Genomic DNA, 16,799 nt, shown 5'->3' with positions numbered 1-16,799 from the left:
TTGGTTGTAGAACCAGGGGAGTAACCAACCAATCCCAATAAATAATGATTTATCTCACATCCTCTCCCCTCCCTGCACAATGACCTCTGCACAGATAACAGGGCATGCCTACAACCCATCTATAGGAGTCAATGAATGTAACTCATCGCTGCCTGCACGCCATTCTTCTGCACTAAATATGTAACAAGTTACTGTGTGCAAAAATGTAACAACTTTTCATTCAGTGCACAAGGGAAGATAACTGCTTCTTCTAAGTGCACTGACCCGCCCCAAGTGCACTTCCAGCCTATTTGCATATGGCTTTAATGCTACATTTTTTATTACTGGCACATCAGATCTCTACAAGTAAGGTATCATTTATATTGAGGGACAAGCCCCCGTACATACCATACCAAGACTTCTATATGTCACAACTTGCTGACAGGTTCCTTCCATTGAATCCGGCACATGAACTGAAGACACTGTGGGGAGGGGGAACAGAACCTGTTCCTTAGCTTTGCACTTTACAAGGGATTGTCCACTAATTTAAAGGGGTTTTCCGAGATTAATTTATTTTTTTACTATGGGCCTAAGAACAGAAGGTATTTTCTACCTACCTGTCTGTTCTCTCCAGCACAGACTAAGAGCAATCACAGACCGCTCCTGATTCTCTTCCTCTTCCAGGCTGCTCTGTAAACAGAGCGTGGCTGTCGTCATCATGCTGATTGACAGCTGACTTCCCATAGCTAGGCAGTGAGGAGCTGGCTGTCAATCAGCATGACCTCAGCAAACACACCTCGTCAACAGATCGGAAGAGAAGTAGCTGCTCTGTCGACGTGATGTAAGTGGAAGCCGCAGGAATGGTCTGTGCCGGCAGAGATTGCCAGCAGACAGGTAGTTAGCAACTAGCTGCCTGTTAGTTCTTAGTAGAAAAAAATACATTAATTCTGGGTAACCCATTTAGGACATTTTATTCATGGAGCCCGAGAGGCCCAACGCTCCATTAATAAATTGGCTTTTTAGAGTGGTTATTCACTGTTCAAAGTCGATAGGGGGCATTTAATATTGTTGGTTTTGTCCCAGAAAAGTGCATTTAAAAAATAAACTGCAGAAAAATGTGGGACTTTTCTCTGTCCTGTGCTTCCGGATGGATTAATGTGCTATAATTCAAGTTAGAAATCGATGCAAACTATGGGGCAAATCTCTGCTGGAGTACATCTTTTCTTCTATATGGGCAGACGTGTAAGGGTATGTGCACAAGAAGACATTCGCAGGCGGATCCCAACTTGTAACCCGCCAGGAAAAGCGCTAAATAAACTCTATAAAAGAATGATCGCATGCACTGCGAGGTTGAAACGACTCGCTGTTCATATGTTCAACTTCACGTTTCCAAAGAAATGGCAAAAAAAAAAAAAAAAAGATATTGCAAAAAATCACCAAAAGCCGTCTCATCTCGCTAGAGTCGCTCTAGTAATCTTTTGCGCCACTCTGCCACTTTACAAAATGCAACTTCCAGACGTCATTTGTCTCCTACCAGTCCACTATGCCAAGGTGCTCTGGTGGTCGCCATGTTAACACAACACTGCACCCTTCTGGCTTGTCCAAAATGGGCAAAAGGTGGGTTAGGGCTGAACTACAGAGAAAAGCTGGAACGGCGGAGAGGAACACGGGGGCATTACAGAAAAAGGGCACAGGAGGGGCACAGAAGAAGGACACGGGAGGGGCACAGAAAAAGGACACGGGAGGGGCACAGAAAAAGGACACGGGAGGGGCACAGAAAAAGGACACGGGAGGGGCACAGAAAAAGGACACGGGAGGGGCACAGAAAAAGGACACGGGAGGGGAACAGAAAAAGGACACGGGAGGGGCACAGAAGAAGGACACGGGAGGGGCACAGAAGGACACGGGAAGGGCACAGAAGGACACGGGAGCGGCACAGAAGGACACGGGAGGGGCACAGAAGGACACGAGAGGGGCACAGAAAAAGGACACGGGAGCGGCACAGAAGGACACGGGAGGGGCACAGAAAAAGGACACGGGAGGGGCATAGAAAAAAAAACACGGGAGGGGAACAGAAAAAGGACACGGGAGGGGAACAGAAAAAGGACACGGGAGGGGCACAGAAAAAGGACACGGGAGGGGCATAGAAAAAAAAACACGGGAGGGGAACAGAAAAAGGACACGGGAGGGGCACAGAAAAAGGACACGGGAGGGGCACAGAAAAAGGACACGGGAGGGGCACAGAAAAAGGACACGGGAGGGGCACAGAAAAAGGACACGGGAGGGGAACAGAAAAAAAAACACGGGAGGGGAACAGAAAAAGGACACGGGAGGGGAACAGAAAAAGGACACGGGAGGGGCATAGAAAAAAAAACACGGGAGGGGCACAGAAAAAGGACACGGGAGGGGCACAGAAAAAGGACACGGGAGGGGCACAGAAAAAGGACACGGGAGGGGAACAGAAAAAAAAACACGGGAGGGGAACAGAAAAAGGACACGGTAGGGGAACAGAAAAAGGACACGGGAGGGGCACAGAAAAAGGACACGGGAAGGGCACAGAAAAAGGACACGGGAGGGGCACAGAAAAAGGACACGGGAGGGGCACAGAAAAAGGACACGGGAGGGGCACAGAAAGGACACGGGAGGGGAACAGAAAAAGGACACGGGAGGGGCACAGAAGGACACGGGAAGGGCACAGAAGGACACGGGAAGGGCACAGAAGGACACGGGAGCGGCACAGAAGGACACGGGAGCGGCACAGAAGGACACGGGAAGGGCACAGAAGGACACGGGAAGGGCACAGAAGGACACGGGAAGGGCACAGAAGGACACGGGAGCGGCACAGAAGGACACGGGAGGGGCACAGAAAAAGGACACGGGAGGGGAACAGAAAAAGGACACGGGAGGGGCACAGAAAAAGGACACGGGAGGGGCACAGAAAAAGGACACGGGAGGGGCACAGAAAAAGGACACGGGAGGGGCACAGAAAAAGGACACGGGAGGGGAACAGAAAAAGGACACGGGAGGGGAACAGAAAATGGACACGGGAGGGGAACAGAAAATGGACACGGGAGGGGAACAGAAAAAGGACACGGGAGGGGAACAGAAAAAGGACACCGGAGGGGCACAGAAAAAGGACACGGGAGGGGCACAGAAGGACACGGGAAGGGCACAGAAAAAGGACACGGGAGGGGAACAGAAAAAGGACACGGGAGCAGCACAGAAAAAGGACACGGGAGGGCACAGAAAATGGACACAGGAGCGGCACAGAAAAAAGACACAGGAGGGGCACAGAAGAAAGACACGGGAGCGGCACAGGAGAAGAACACGGGAGGGCACAGGAGGACACGAGAGGGGCACAGAAGAAGGACACGAGAGGGGCACAGAAAAAGGACACGGGAGCGGCACAGAAAAAAGGCACCGGAGCAGCACAGAAGAAGAAGAACAACACCGGAGCAGCACAGAAGAAGAACACCGGAGCAGCACAGAAGAAGAACACCGGAGCAGCACAGAAGAACAACAGAGCAGCACAGAAGAAGAACACCGGAGCAGCACAGAAGAAGAACACCGGAGCAGCACAGAAGAAGAACACCGGAGCAGCACAGAAGAAGAACACCGGAGCAGCACAGAAGAAGAACAACACCGGAGCAGCACAGAAGAAGAACACCGGAGCAGCACAGAAGAAGAACACCGGAGCAGCACAGAAGAAGAACACCGGAGCAGCACAGAAGAAGAACACCGGAGCAGCACAGAAGAAGAACACCGGAGCAGCACAGAAGAAGAACACCGGAGCAGCACAGAAGAAGAACACCGGAGCAGCACAGAAGAAGAACACCGGAGCAGCACAGAAGAAGAAGAACAACACCGGAGCAGCACAGAAGAAGAACACCGGAGCAGCACAGAAGAACAACACCGGAGCGCACGCCTTCATCACTAAACATTTTTAAAACTGGCACAAGTTTTCGCTAATGAGTCTAAACCTAAAGCAGAGAGTCACGATCTCGCATGGCGAGCGAATCCGTGAGTACGGTTTTATCGTTCCCCCCAAGATTATATACAAAAAGTTGCAGGAAAAGCAAATGATAAAGATGACGGCCATTCTGCCTCGTACCGTACTGCCTCGGCCACGCTGTTGGAGGTGTGCCCGGACAGCGCGTCGTGCAGGTTGCGGATGAAGTAATCTCGATACTCTTCTGGAAGGGCCATGAATGTGCCCCCCATGACGATGAACTCCACCTTGTCCACGCTGTGCCCGAGCTGCTTGAGCTGTAATGTAGAAAACACCACGGCGGTAATTAATTAATGAGCGGAGTTTCGCCATTCAGGTCATTAGGAGGCAATGCAATTATCCCCCGGGAAGAAAAATAAAAACCATTTCATACATATTCGCTCCGAGGCGAGCGACTGCCGCAGAGAAGGAAATGATGTTAAATTACGAGACCCCACGACAAGACTTCTTAGATTATGTTCATATTACACAGTAATTATTCCTTTCTCCGGGCAAACAAAGGTCTGGAAAAAATAAGATCAATTACAAATCAAAAAAATCCAAAAGATGGATCTGTCCAATAATGACGGCGTGTTTCCGGCTTTCCTAAACCTTCTTCATCTGACACCATGGCCTGTCACTGAAGTCGTGGACCATCAAGTGTAAACCCCCCTATCTTACACTAGACCACCAGGTCTAAAAAACTAAAATTAAAAATCACACCTATCTCCTAATTCACCCCAAAACACCAATTACTAACCTCCTATTTAACACTAGAATCGGACACCCCTCTAATGCACCCGCCAAGACCACCAGCAATTAAGTACCTGCTTTATACTAGACCTCTAAGGTAGAACAGTTATCCCCCCAGTGCTAATGTGTTCTGGACCACAAGTATTAACCAACTATCTTAACAAATCGACCGGCAATTATTAGACGCATAAGATACCCCCCTCAAAAAAGGAGCCCCGCTGCACTCTAGACCACCAGGTAATAAAATCCAAATGTTATAGTAGACCACTAGAATGGGAAATATAAAAAAAAGGAAAAAAAAAAGGACCCCCTTCCTCCTAAAATGCACTATCCCACCAGGTATAAAACCACCTCTCTTACACTAGACCAAGTATAAAACTACCTATCACACTAGACCACAAGGTATAAAACAAACTCTCTAACACTAGACCACCAGGTATATACTACCTATCTGGCACTAGCCCACCAGGTATAAAACTACCCATTTTACACTAGACCACCAGGTATAAAACAAACTCTCTAACACTAGCCCACCAGGTATAAAACTACCTATTTTACACTAGACCACCAGGTATAAAACTACCTATCTGCCACTAGACCACCAGGTATAAAACTACCTATCTGACACTAGACCACCAGGTATAAAACTACCTATTTTACACTAGCCCACCAGGTATAAAACTACCCATTTTACACTAGACCACCAGGTATAAAACTACCTATCTGCCACTAGACCACCAGGTATAAAACTACCTATTTTACACTATCCCACCAGGTATAAAACTACCTATTTTACACTAGCCCACCAGGTATATACTACCTATCTGGCACTAGCCCACCAGGTATAAAACTACCTATTTTACACTAGCCCACCAGGTATAAAACTACCCATTTTACACTAGCCCACCAGGTATAAAACTACCCATTTTACACTAGCCCACCAGGTATAAAACTACCCATTTTACACTAGACCACCAGGTATAAAACTACCTATATGACACTAGACCACCAGGTATAAAACTACCTATCTGACACTAGACCACCAGGTATAAAACTACCTATTTTACACTATCCCACCAGGTATAAAACTACCTATTTTACACTATCCCACCAGGTATAAAACTACCTATATGACACTAGACCACCAGGTATAAAACTACCTATCTGACACTAGACCACCAGGTATAAAACTACCTATTTTACACTAGCCCACCAGGTATAAAACTACCCATTTTACACTAGACCACCAGGTATAAAACTACCTATCTGACACTAGACCACCAGGTATAAAACTACCTATTTTACACTATCCCACCAGGTATAAAACTACCTATTTTACACTAGCCCACCAGGTATAAAACTACCCATTTTACACTAGACCACCAGGTATAAAACTACCTATATGACACTAGACCACCAGGTATAAAACTACCTATCTGACACTAGACCACCAGGTATAAAACTACCTATTTTACACTAGACCACCAGGTATAAAACTACCTATTTTACACTAGACCACCAGGTATAAAACTACCTATCTGACACTAGACCACCAGGTATAAAACTACCTATCTGACACTAGACCACCAGGTATAAAACTACCTATTTTACACTATCCCACCAGGTATAAAACTACCTATCTGACACTAGCCCACCAGGTATAAAACTACCTATTGTATATGACACTCAGCTTCTAGGAAGAGGTAAGTTCCGGACTGGACCAAGGGAACCCAGTGGATGTAGTGTATATGGACTTTTCAAAAGCTTTTGATACGGTGCCACACAAAAGGTTGATACATAAAATGAGAATAATGGGGATAGGGGAAAATATGTGTAAGTGGGTTGAGAGCTGGCTCAGGGATAGGAAACAAAGGGTGGTTATTAATGGAGCACATTCGGACTGGGTCGCGGTTAGCAGTGGGGTACCACAGGGGTCAGTATTGGGCCCTCTTCTTTTTAACATATTTATTAATGACCTTGTAGGGGGCATTCAGAGTAGAATTTCAATATTTGCAGATGACTCTAAACTCTGCAGGGTAATCAATACAGAGGAGGACAATTTTATTTTACAGGATGATTTATGTAAACTAGAAGCTTGGGCTGATAAATGGCAAATGAGCTTTAATGGGGATAAATGTAAGGTCATGCACTTGGGCAGAAGTAATAAGATGTATAACTATGTGCTTAATTCTAAAACTCTGGGCAAAACCGTCAATGAAAAAGACCTGGGTGTAAGGGTGGATGACAAACTCATATTCAGTGGCCAGTGTCAGGCAGCTGCTACAAAGGCAAATAAAATAATGGGATGCAGTAAAAGAGGCATAGATGCTCATGAGGAGAACATAATTTTACCTCTATACAAGTCACTAGTGCGACCACACTTAGAATACTGTGCACAGTTCTGGTCTCCGGTGTATAAGAAAGACATAGCTGAACTGGAGCGGGTGCAGAGAAGAGCAACCAAGGTTATTAGAGGACTGGGGGGTCTGCAATACCAAGATAGGTTATTACACAAAACGAAGACTAAGGGGTGATCTTATTTTAATGTATAAATATATGAGGGGACAGTACAAAGACCTTTCTGATGATCTTTTTAATCATAGACCTGAGACAGGGACAAGGGGGCATCCTCTACGTCTGGAGGAAAGAAGGTTTAAGCATAATAACAGACGCGGATTCTTTACTGTAAGAGCAGTGAGACTATGGAACTCTCTGCCGTATGATGTTGTAATGAGTGATTCATTACTTACATTTAAGAGGGGACTGGATGCCTTCCTGGAAAAGTATAATGTTACACGGTATATACACTAGATTCCTTGATAAGGCGTTGATCCAGGGAACTAGTCTGATTGCTGTATGTGGGGTCGGGAAGGAATTTTTTTCCCCATGGTGGAGTTACTCTTTGCCACATGGGTTTTTTTTGCCTTCCTCTGGATCAACATGTTAGGGCATGTTAGGTTAGGCTATGGGTTGAACTAGATGGACTTAAAGTCTTCCTTCAACCTTAATAACTATGTAACTATATATGTAACTAGACCACCAGGTATAAAACTACCTATCTTACAGTATTTAGCCATCTTGCTAAAGGAAAAAAAATTGCCTTCTCCAAGATGGTGGCGCCAACGCCTGCGCAGTAGCATCTATCGGATCGCTGATACATGATACTGCGCAGGCGCCGCAACTTGCTAAAGAAAAAAAATTATCATCACTAAAATGGCGCCAGCCGCGCCTGCACAGTAGCATCTATTGGCAATCTGGTCATTGAGGGATCAGTTACAGTGGGGAAAAAAGTATGTAGTCAGCCACCAATTGTGCAAGTTCTCCCACTTATAAAGATGAGAGCGGCCTGTAACTGACATCATAGGTCGACCACAACTATGAGAGTCACAATGAGAAAACAAATCCAGAAAATCACCGCGTCTGATTTGGTAAGATTTTATTTTGCAAATTATGGTGGAAAATAAGTTTTGATCATTAACAAAACTTCATCTGAATATTTTGCTACACTTCCTTTGCTGGCAATGACAGAGGTCAAACGTTTTCTGTAAGTCTTCACCAGGTTGGCACACACTGTTGGTGGTATGGTGGCCCATTCCTCCATACAGATCTCCTCTAGAGCAGTGATGTTTTGGGCCTGTCACTGGGCAACACGGACTTTCAACTCCCTCCAAAGGTTTTCTATGGGGTTGAGATCTAGAGACTGGCTAGGCCACCCCAAAACCTTCATATGCTTCTTACTTAGCTATTCCTTTGTTGCCCTGGTAGTGTGCTTGGGATCATTATTGTGCTGAAAGACCCATCCACGTTTCATCTTCAATGCCCTTGCTGATGGAAGGTTTGCACTCAAAATCTCACGATACATGGCCCCATTCATTCTTTCATGGTTTCTTTGTAGAAAAACAGCCCCAGAGCATGATGTTGCCACCCCCATGCTTCACAGTAGGTATGGTATTCTTTGGATACAACTCAGCATTCTGTCTCCTCCAAACACGATGAGTTTTGTTTCTACCAAACAGTTCTACTTTGGTTTCATCAGACCATATGACATTCTCCCAATACTCTTCTGGATAATCCAAATGCTCTCTAGCAACTTTAGACGTGCCCGGACATGTACTGTAAGCAGGGGGACACGTCTGGCACTGCAGGATCGGAATCCCTGTCGGCGTAGTGTGTTACTAATGGTAGCCTTTGTTACGGTGGTCCCAGCTCTATGCAGGTCATTCACTAGGTCCCCCCGTGTGGTTCTGGGATTTTTGCTCACCGTTCTTGTGATCATTCTGACCCCATGAGGTGAGATCTTGCGTGGAGCTCCAGATCGGGGGGGAGATTATCAGTGGTCTTGTATGTCTTCCATTTTCTAATTATTGCTCCCACAGTTGATTCCATCACACCAAGCTGCTTGCCTATTGCACATTCAGTCTTCCCAGCCTGGTGCAGGGCTACAATTTTGTTTCTGGTGTCCTTTGACAGCTCTTTGGTCTTCACCATAGTGGAGTTTGGAGTCAGACTGTTTGAGGCTGTGCACAGGTGTCTTTTATACTGATAACAAGTTCAAACAGGAGCCATTACTACAGGTAATGAGAGGATGACAGAGGAGCCTCTTAAAGAAGAAGTTACAGGTCTGTGAGAGCCAGAAATCTTGCATGTTTTTAGGTGACCAAATACTTATTTTCAACCATAATTTGCATAATAAATCTTATGAAATCAGACGCGGTGATTTTCTAGATTTGTTTTCTCATTGTGACTCTCATAGTTGTGGTCGACCTATGATGTCAGTTACAGGCCGCTCTCATCTTTATAAGTGGGAGAACTTGTACAATTGGTGGCTGACTACATACTTTTTTCCCCACTGTAACTGATCCCTCAATGACCAGATTGCCAATAGATGCTACTGTGCAGGCGCGGCTGGCGCCATTTTAGTGATGATAATTTTTTTTCTTTAGCAAGTTGCGGCGCCTGCGCAGTATCATGTATCAGCGATCCGATAGATGCTACTGCGCAGGCGTTGGCGCCACCATCTTGGAGAAGGCAATTTTTTTTCCTTTAGCAAGATGGCTAAATACTGTAAGATAGGTAGTGTTATACCTGGTGGTCTAGTTACATATATAGTTACATAGTTATTAAGGTTGAAGGAAGACTTTAAGTCCATCTAGTTCAACCCATAGCCTAACCTAACATGCCCTAACATGTTGATCCAGAGGAAGGCAAAAAAAACCATGTGACCTGCTGTAATTAAAACACCTGTGACTAGGAGGCGGAGTGCTCGGTCAGAAAGCTAAATAATACATTAGACTAAGTGTGAACAGGTGCTAAACCTAGAGTCGCCAACTCCTATACATTCAAGCAAATAAGGTAGCACACTGTAGCGCTGAAACATGCAAATGTATTATTTAGCTTTCTGACCGAGCACTCCGCCTCCTAGTCACAGGTGTTTTAATTACAGCAGGTCCATTACCCCTCCACAGAGAGAGAATGGTAGTCTCACAAGAGGTTTTCATAGGCACCCATTCAGATGGAGACGTTTATTCTCAGTGAAGAAGGAAATCGTAGGACCTGGTATAAGAGAGATGCCGTAAAGTGGCTACCAGGTACACATAAAATTGGCCTTTTTTTATGCGCTAAACGCTCTCATTTTTCATATTTCTAGTGCAGTAATGCAGTTACATTTTCATGTTTGATGTTTCGGCGCTGCAGTGTGCTGCCTTATTTGCTTGAATGTATAGGAGTTGGCGACTCTAGGTTTAGCACCTGTTCACACTTAGTCTATGTATGGATGTGACGGTCAGTTTTTTCACCTGTGTGTCATCAGTGAGCAGCACGCATTTTGTCCCAAAAAAAAAAAAAAGGGACATGTCTGAGTTTTTTGCATGGAATCACGGTCTGTGGGAAAAACCTGACGTGTGCGCACCACCACTGAATACAACGGGTGTGCGTGTGAATGTACATACTACAGACACGGACATAAGAAACGGACGTGAAAAGGGGGCATAAGAGATCATAAAAGTAAAAATGTACCTGTTCAACTCTATGTCTTGTCTGCAGGAAAGGGTCGTACCGGGCCCGGATAGCACGCATGGAGGTCGGCTGTACAGAGATGGGGACAAGATGAGAAAGGAATAGAAATAACAGCAGCAGTCGGGGCAGGCTCCATACACTGGTCTAACAGGCCGAAGACGAATCTACTATATAATTGTCTAAGGGTCACTTCCGTCCTTCTGTCTGTCTGTCACAGATATTCATTGGTCGTGGCCTCTGTCTGTCATGGAAGTCGCTGATTGGTCGTGGCCGTTTTGCCGCGACCAATAAGCGATGGGCACAGTCCGGCGGCAAAATGGCCGCTCCTTCCTCCCCGCAGTCAGTGCCCGCTCCGTACTCCCCTCCACTCAGCGCTCACACAGGGTTAATGGCAGCGGTAACGGGCCGCGGTGTAACGCAGTTCGTTACCGCTGCTATTAACCCCGTGTGACCAACTTTTTACTATTGATGCTGCCTATGTGGCATCAATAGTTAAAAGATCTAATGTTAAAAATAATTTAAAAAATAAAAAATCGTTATATACTCACAGTCCGTCGACCCCCGCATCCAAAACAGGCCTTTCCCTTTCCTCGCGTCTCTCCAGTGACCGCACCATGCATTGCGGTTTCGCGAGACTGCTACGTCATCATCTCGCGAGACCGCAATGCACCCTTGAGACCGTAGCGCGCGAGGAGCGTCGGTAACCGCTTCGCCTGGATCCGGGGCCAACGGAAGGTGAGTATATACCGTAACTATTTTTTATTTTAATTATTTTTTTTAACAGGGATATGATGCCCACATTGCTATATACTACGTCGCTGGGCAATATACTACGTGGCTGGGCAATATACTACCTGGCTGTGCAATGTACTATGGGGGCTGTGCAATGTACTATGGGGGCTGTGCAATATAATACGTGGGCTGTGCAATATACTACGTGGGCTGTGCTATATACTACGTGGGCTGTGCAATATACTACGTGGGCTGTGCAATGTACTACGTGGGCTGTGCAATATACTATGTGGGCTGTGCAATATAATACGTGGGCTGTGCAATATAATACGTGGGCTGTGCTATATACTACGTGGGCTGTGCTATATACTACGTGGGCTGTGCTATATACTACGTGGGCTGTGCTTTATACTACGTGGGCTGTGCTATATACTATGTGGGCTGTGCAATATACTACGTGGGCTGTGCAATGTACTACGTGGGCTGTGCAATATACTACGTGGGCTGTGCAATATACTACGTGGGCTGTGCAATATAATACGTGGGCTGTGCAATATACTACGTTGGCTGTGCAATATACTACGTGGGCTGTGCTATATACTACGTGGGCTGTGCTATATACTACGTGGGCTGTGCTATATACTACGTGGGCTGTGCTATATACTACGTGGGCTGTGCTATATACTACGTGGGCTGTGCTATATACTACGTGGGCTGTGCTATATACTACGTGGGCTGTGCTATATACTACGTGGGCTGTGCTATATACTACGTGGGCTGTGCTATATACTACGTGGGCTGTGCTATATACTACGTGGGCTGTGCTATATACTACGTGGGCTGTGCAATGTACTACGTGGGCTGTGCAATGTACTACGTGGGCTGTGCAATGTACTACGTGGGCTGTGCAATGTACTGCGTGGGCTGTGCTATATACTACGTGGGCTGCTATATACTACGTGGGCTGTGCAATATACTACGTGGGCTGTGCAATGTACTGCGTGGGCTGTGCTATATACTACGTGGGCTGTGCTATATACTACGTGGCCTGTGCTATACACTACGTGGCCTGTGTTATACACTACGTGGCCTGTGTTATACACTACGTGGCCTGTGTTATACACTACGTAGGCGGTGTTATATACTGCGTGCGTGGGCTGTTATATACTACGTGGCTGTGTTATATGCTACGTGGGCTGTTATACACTCCGTGGGCTGTGCTATATACTACGTGGCTGTGCTATATACTCCGTGGGCTGTGCTATATACTCCGTGGGCTGTGCTATATACTCCGTGGGCTGTGCTATATACTCCGTGGGCTGTGCTATACACTCCGTGGGCTGTGCTATACACTCCGTGGGCTGTGCTATATACTCCGTGGGCTGTGCTATATACTCCGTGGGCTGTGCTATATACTCCGTGGGCTGTGCTATATACTATGTGGCTGTGCTATATACTACGTGGCTGTGCTATATACTACGTGGCTGTGCTATATACTACGTGGCTGTGCTATTTACTACATGGGCTGTTATATACTACATGGCTGGGCGCGAACAATCAGCGACAGGCACAGTCCGGCCGCGAATTGGCGCGGGATTTGAACCACGCTTCGCTAATTGGTTGCGGCCGGACGAATCCTGTGTATTCAATGTATTATTATAAAATCTTCATAAATAAACTACATACATATTCTAGAATACCCGATGCATTAGAATCGGGCTACCATCTAGTGTATAATAAGAATTGCTGAGTCTGCTCCAGACATGGGGACGCAAAATAGGATGTAATATTACACACACTGCAGGAAGAGGTTAAAAAAAGACCTGGAAACATACCTCATATCCTGTGTATGACTGTGTGGAGTACTCAAAATCAGAGTCCGGACCTCCGGGGCAATACCTGTAGCAGAAGATGACATACAGAGCCAGGATCAATAGACTAGTGAGTGCAGCTCTGGAGTATAATACAGGAGGTAACTCAGGATCAGTAATGTAATGTGTGTACACAGTGACTGCACCAGCAGAATAGTGAGTGCAGCTCTGGGGTATAATACAGGATGTAACTCAGGATCAGTAATGTAATGTATGTACACAGTGACTGCACCAGCAGAATAGTGAGTGCAGCTCTGGAGTATAATACAGGACGTAACTCAGGATCAGTAATGTAATGTATGTACACAGTGACTGCACCAGCAGTACAGTGAGTGCAGCTCAGGAGTATAATACAGGATGTAACTCAGGATCAGTAATGTAATGTATGTGCACAGTGACTGCACCAGCAGAATAGTGAGTGCAGCTCTAGAGTATAATACAGGATGTAACTCAGGATCAGTAATGTAATGTATGTACACAGTGACTGCACCAGCAGAATAGTGAGTGCAGCTCTGGAGTATAATACAGGATGTAACTCAGGATCAGTAATGTAATGTATGTACACAGTGACTGCACCAGCAGAATAGTGAGTGCAGCTCTGGAGTATAATACAGGATGTAGCTCAGGATCAGTAATGTAATGTATGTACACAGTGACTGCACCAGCAGAATAGTGAGTGCAGCTCTGGAGTATAATACAGGATGTAACTCAGGATCAGTAATGTAATGTATGTACACAGTGACTACACCAGCAGAATAGTGAGTGCAGCTCTGGAGTATAATACAGGATGTAACTCAGGATCAGTAATGTAATGTATGTGCACAGTGACTGCACCAGCAGAATAGTGAGTGCAGCTCTGGAGTATAATACAGGATGTAACTCAGGATCAGTAATGTAATGTATGTACACAGTGACTGCACCAGCAGAATAGTGAGTGCAGCTCTGGGGTATAATACAGGAGGTAACTCAGGATCAGTAATGTAATGTATGTACACAGTGACTGCACCAGCAGAATAGTGAGTGCAGCTCTGGGGTATAATACAGGATGTAACTCAGGATCAGTAATGTAATGTATGTACACAGTGACTGCACCAGCAGAATAGTGAGTGCAGCTCTGGAGTATAATACAGGATGTAACTCAGGATCAGTAATGTAATGTATGTACACAGTGACTGCACCAGCAGTACAGTGAGTGCAGCTCAGGAGTATAATACAGGATGTAACTCAGGATCAGTAATGTAATGTATGTGCACAGTGACTGCACCAGCAGAATAGTGAGTGCAGCTCTGGAGTATAATACAGGATGTAACTCAGGATCAGTAATGTAATGTATGTACACAGTGACTGCACCAGCAGAATAGTGAGTGCAGCTCTGGAGTATAATACAGGATGTAACTCAGGATCAGTAATGTAATGTATGTACACAGTGACTGCACCAGCAGAATAGTGAGTGCAGCTCTGGAGTATAATACAGGATGTAGCTCAGGATCAGTAATGTAATGTATGTACACAGTGACTGCACCAGCAGAATAGTGAGTGCAGCTCTGGAGTATAATACAGGATGTAACTCAGGATCAGTAATGTAATGTATGTACACAGTGACTACACCAGCAGAATAGTGAGTGCAGCTCTGGGGTATAATACAGGATGTAGCTCAGGATCAGTAATGTAATGTATGTGCACAGTGACTGCACCAGCAGAATAGTGAGTGCAGCTCTGGAGTATAATACAGGATGTAACTCAGGATCAGTAATGTAATGTATGTACACAGTGACTGCACCAGCAGAATAGTGAGTGCAGCTCTGGGGTATAATACAGGATGTAACTCAGGATCAGTACAGGATCAGTAATGTATGTTCAGAGGAAATACAATTTATGAGTAAATTAAATGTATATAACAACTACTTTCTATTGGTTGACAAACCCCTTTAAAACATGTTGGCCGCAGTGATTATATTGACACCACAGGGGTGTCACAGAATTTTAAAACATTGGGCAATGAAGAAAAAATATGTACATTTTTACTTTTACCACAAAAATTTTGTTTCATCTCCCAAATCTACATTTTCACACAGGGAAATGGGTAAAAATGGCATAAAATGTGTCCCATAAATTCTGCTGAACGTGGCAATACCCCATATGTGGCTGTACAGTACTACTTTCCCCTAAGTGATAGAAGAGCAGAGTACCCCCTCAAGTGACCCCATTTTGGAAATTTCACCCCTCTGGAGATTTATTCACAGGTGTAGTGACAATTTTGACTCCATTTTTTTTTTTTCAAAAACAAGCAGAAGAGGAATTTGCTGAGTGAAAATTGCAAACTGCCGTTATAGTCACCAGTACGTTGTAGTCACAAGCACGTTATAGTCACCAGTACGTTGTAGTCACAAGCACGTTCTAGTGCCCAACATGTTGTAGTCACCAGTAGGGTTGAGCGACTTTTATTTTTATAGGATCGGGTCGGGTTTCACGAAACCCGACTTTCTCAAAAGACGGGTCGAGTGAAATCGGCCGATCCTATAAAAAAGTCGGGGTCGGCCGAAACACGAAACCCAATGCAGTGCAATGGGATACTATGGTTCCCAGGGTCTGAAGGAGAGGAAACTCTCCTTCAGGCCCTGGGATCCATATTAATGTGTAAAATAAAGAATCAAAAAAAAAAATATTGATATACTCACCCTCGGACGCGCCCTGGTACTAAGCGGCAGCCTTCCTTCCTAAGAATGAGCGCGTGAATGACCTGCGGTGACATCACAGCTTGTGATTGGTCGCGTGACCGCCCATGTGACCGCCACGCGACCAATCACAAGCCGCGACGTCACCGCAGGTCATTCACGCGCTCATTCTTAGGAAGGAAGGCTGCCGGTTAGTACCAGGGCGCTTCCGAGGGTGAGTATATCAATATTTTTTATTTCGATTCTTTATTTTACACTTAAATCTGGATTCCGATACCGATTCCCGATATCGCAAACATATCGGAACTCGGTATCGGAATTCCGATACCAGATTCAGAAGATCGCCGACCTCATGGCCGACCCCACACAGGGGTTGGGTCGGGTTTCATGAAACCCGACTTTGCCAAAAGTCGGCAACTTCTGAAAATGGCCGACCCGTTTCGCTCAACCCTAGTCACCAGTACGTTGTAGTCACCAGTACGTTGTCGTCACCAGCACGTTGTCGTCACCAGCACGTTGTAGAGCCCAGTACGTTATGCTATGTCCAGCTCATTCTTCTGGAGCAATGCACCCATAAATTAGGAGGGCTCTCGTTGCTATAGAAATGCCAAACATGTGGTTGCTAAATGTGGTTTAGGCACACTGGGGGGGCTAAGAAAGGAGGGGGCATTTGGATCTGGAAGTGTAGAATTTGCTGGATATCTTTTGGGCTGTGAGAAGCTATAGCGCTTTTCCAGAGCCTTTTTACTAGCAGCAACATGGAAGCCCCCTATATTTTCATTATCA

General features: G+C 45.7%; 1 protein-coding gene across 1 annotated transcript in view; it reads right to left on the bottom strand.

Moving 5' to 3' along the window:
• Positions 1–16,799, bottom strand: part of ELP3 (elongator acetyltransferase complex subunit 3) — a 107,003-nt gene that overhangs the window by 73,780 nt on the left and 16,424 nt on the right. The window contains exons 5-7 of the mRNA XM_077291742.1: positions 13,303–13,366; positions 10,736–10,804; positions 4,091–4,245 (exon numbers count right to left, since the gene is read on the bottom strand). Coding sequence (XP_077147857.1) covers positions 4,091–4,245; positions 10,736–10,804; positions 13,303–13,366 — 288 coding nt within the window. The remainder of the gene's footprint in view (positions 1–4,090; positions 4,246–10,735; positions 10,805–13,302; positions 13,367–16,799) is intronic.

Source organism: Ranitomeya variabilis, chromosome 2, assembly GCF_051348905.1.
Source record: "Ranitomeya variabilis isolate aRanVar5 chromosome 2, aRanVar5.hap1, whole genome shotgun sequence".
NCBI lineage: Eukaryota > Metazoa > Chordata > Amphibia > Anura > Dendrobatidae > Ranitomeya > Ranitomeya variabilis.
Note: the sequence above shows the minus strand (reverse complement) of the source record. Positions and strands in the feature narration are given on the sequence as shown.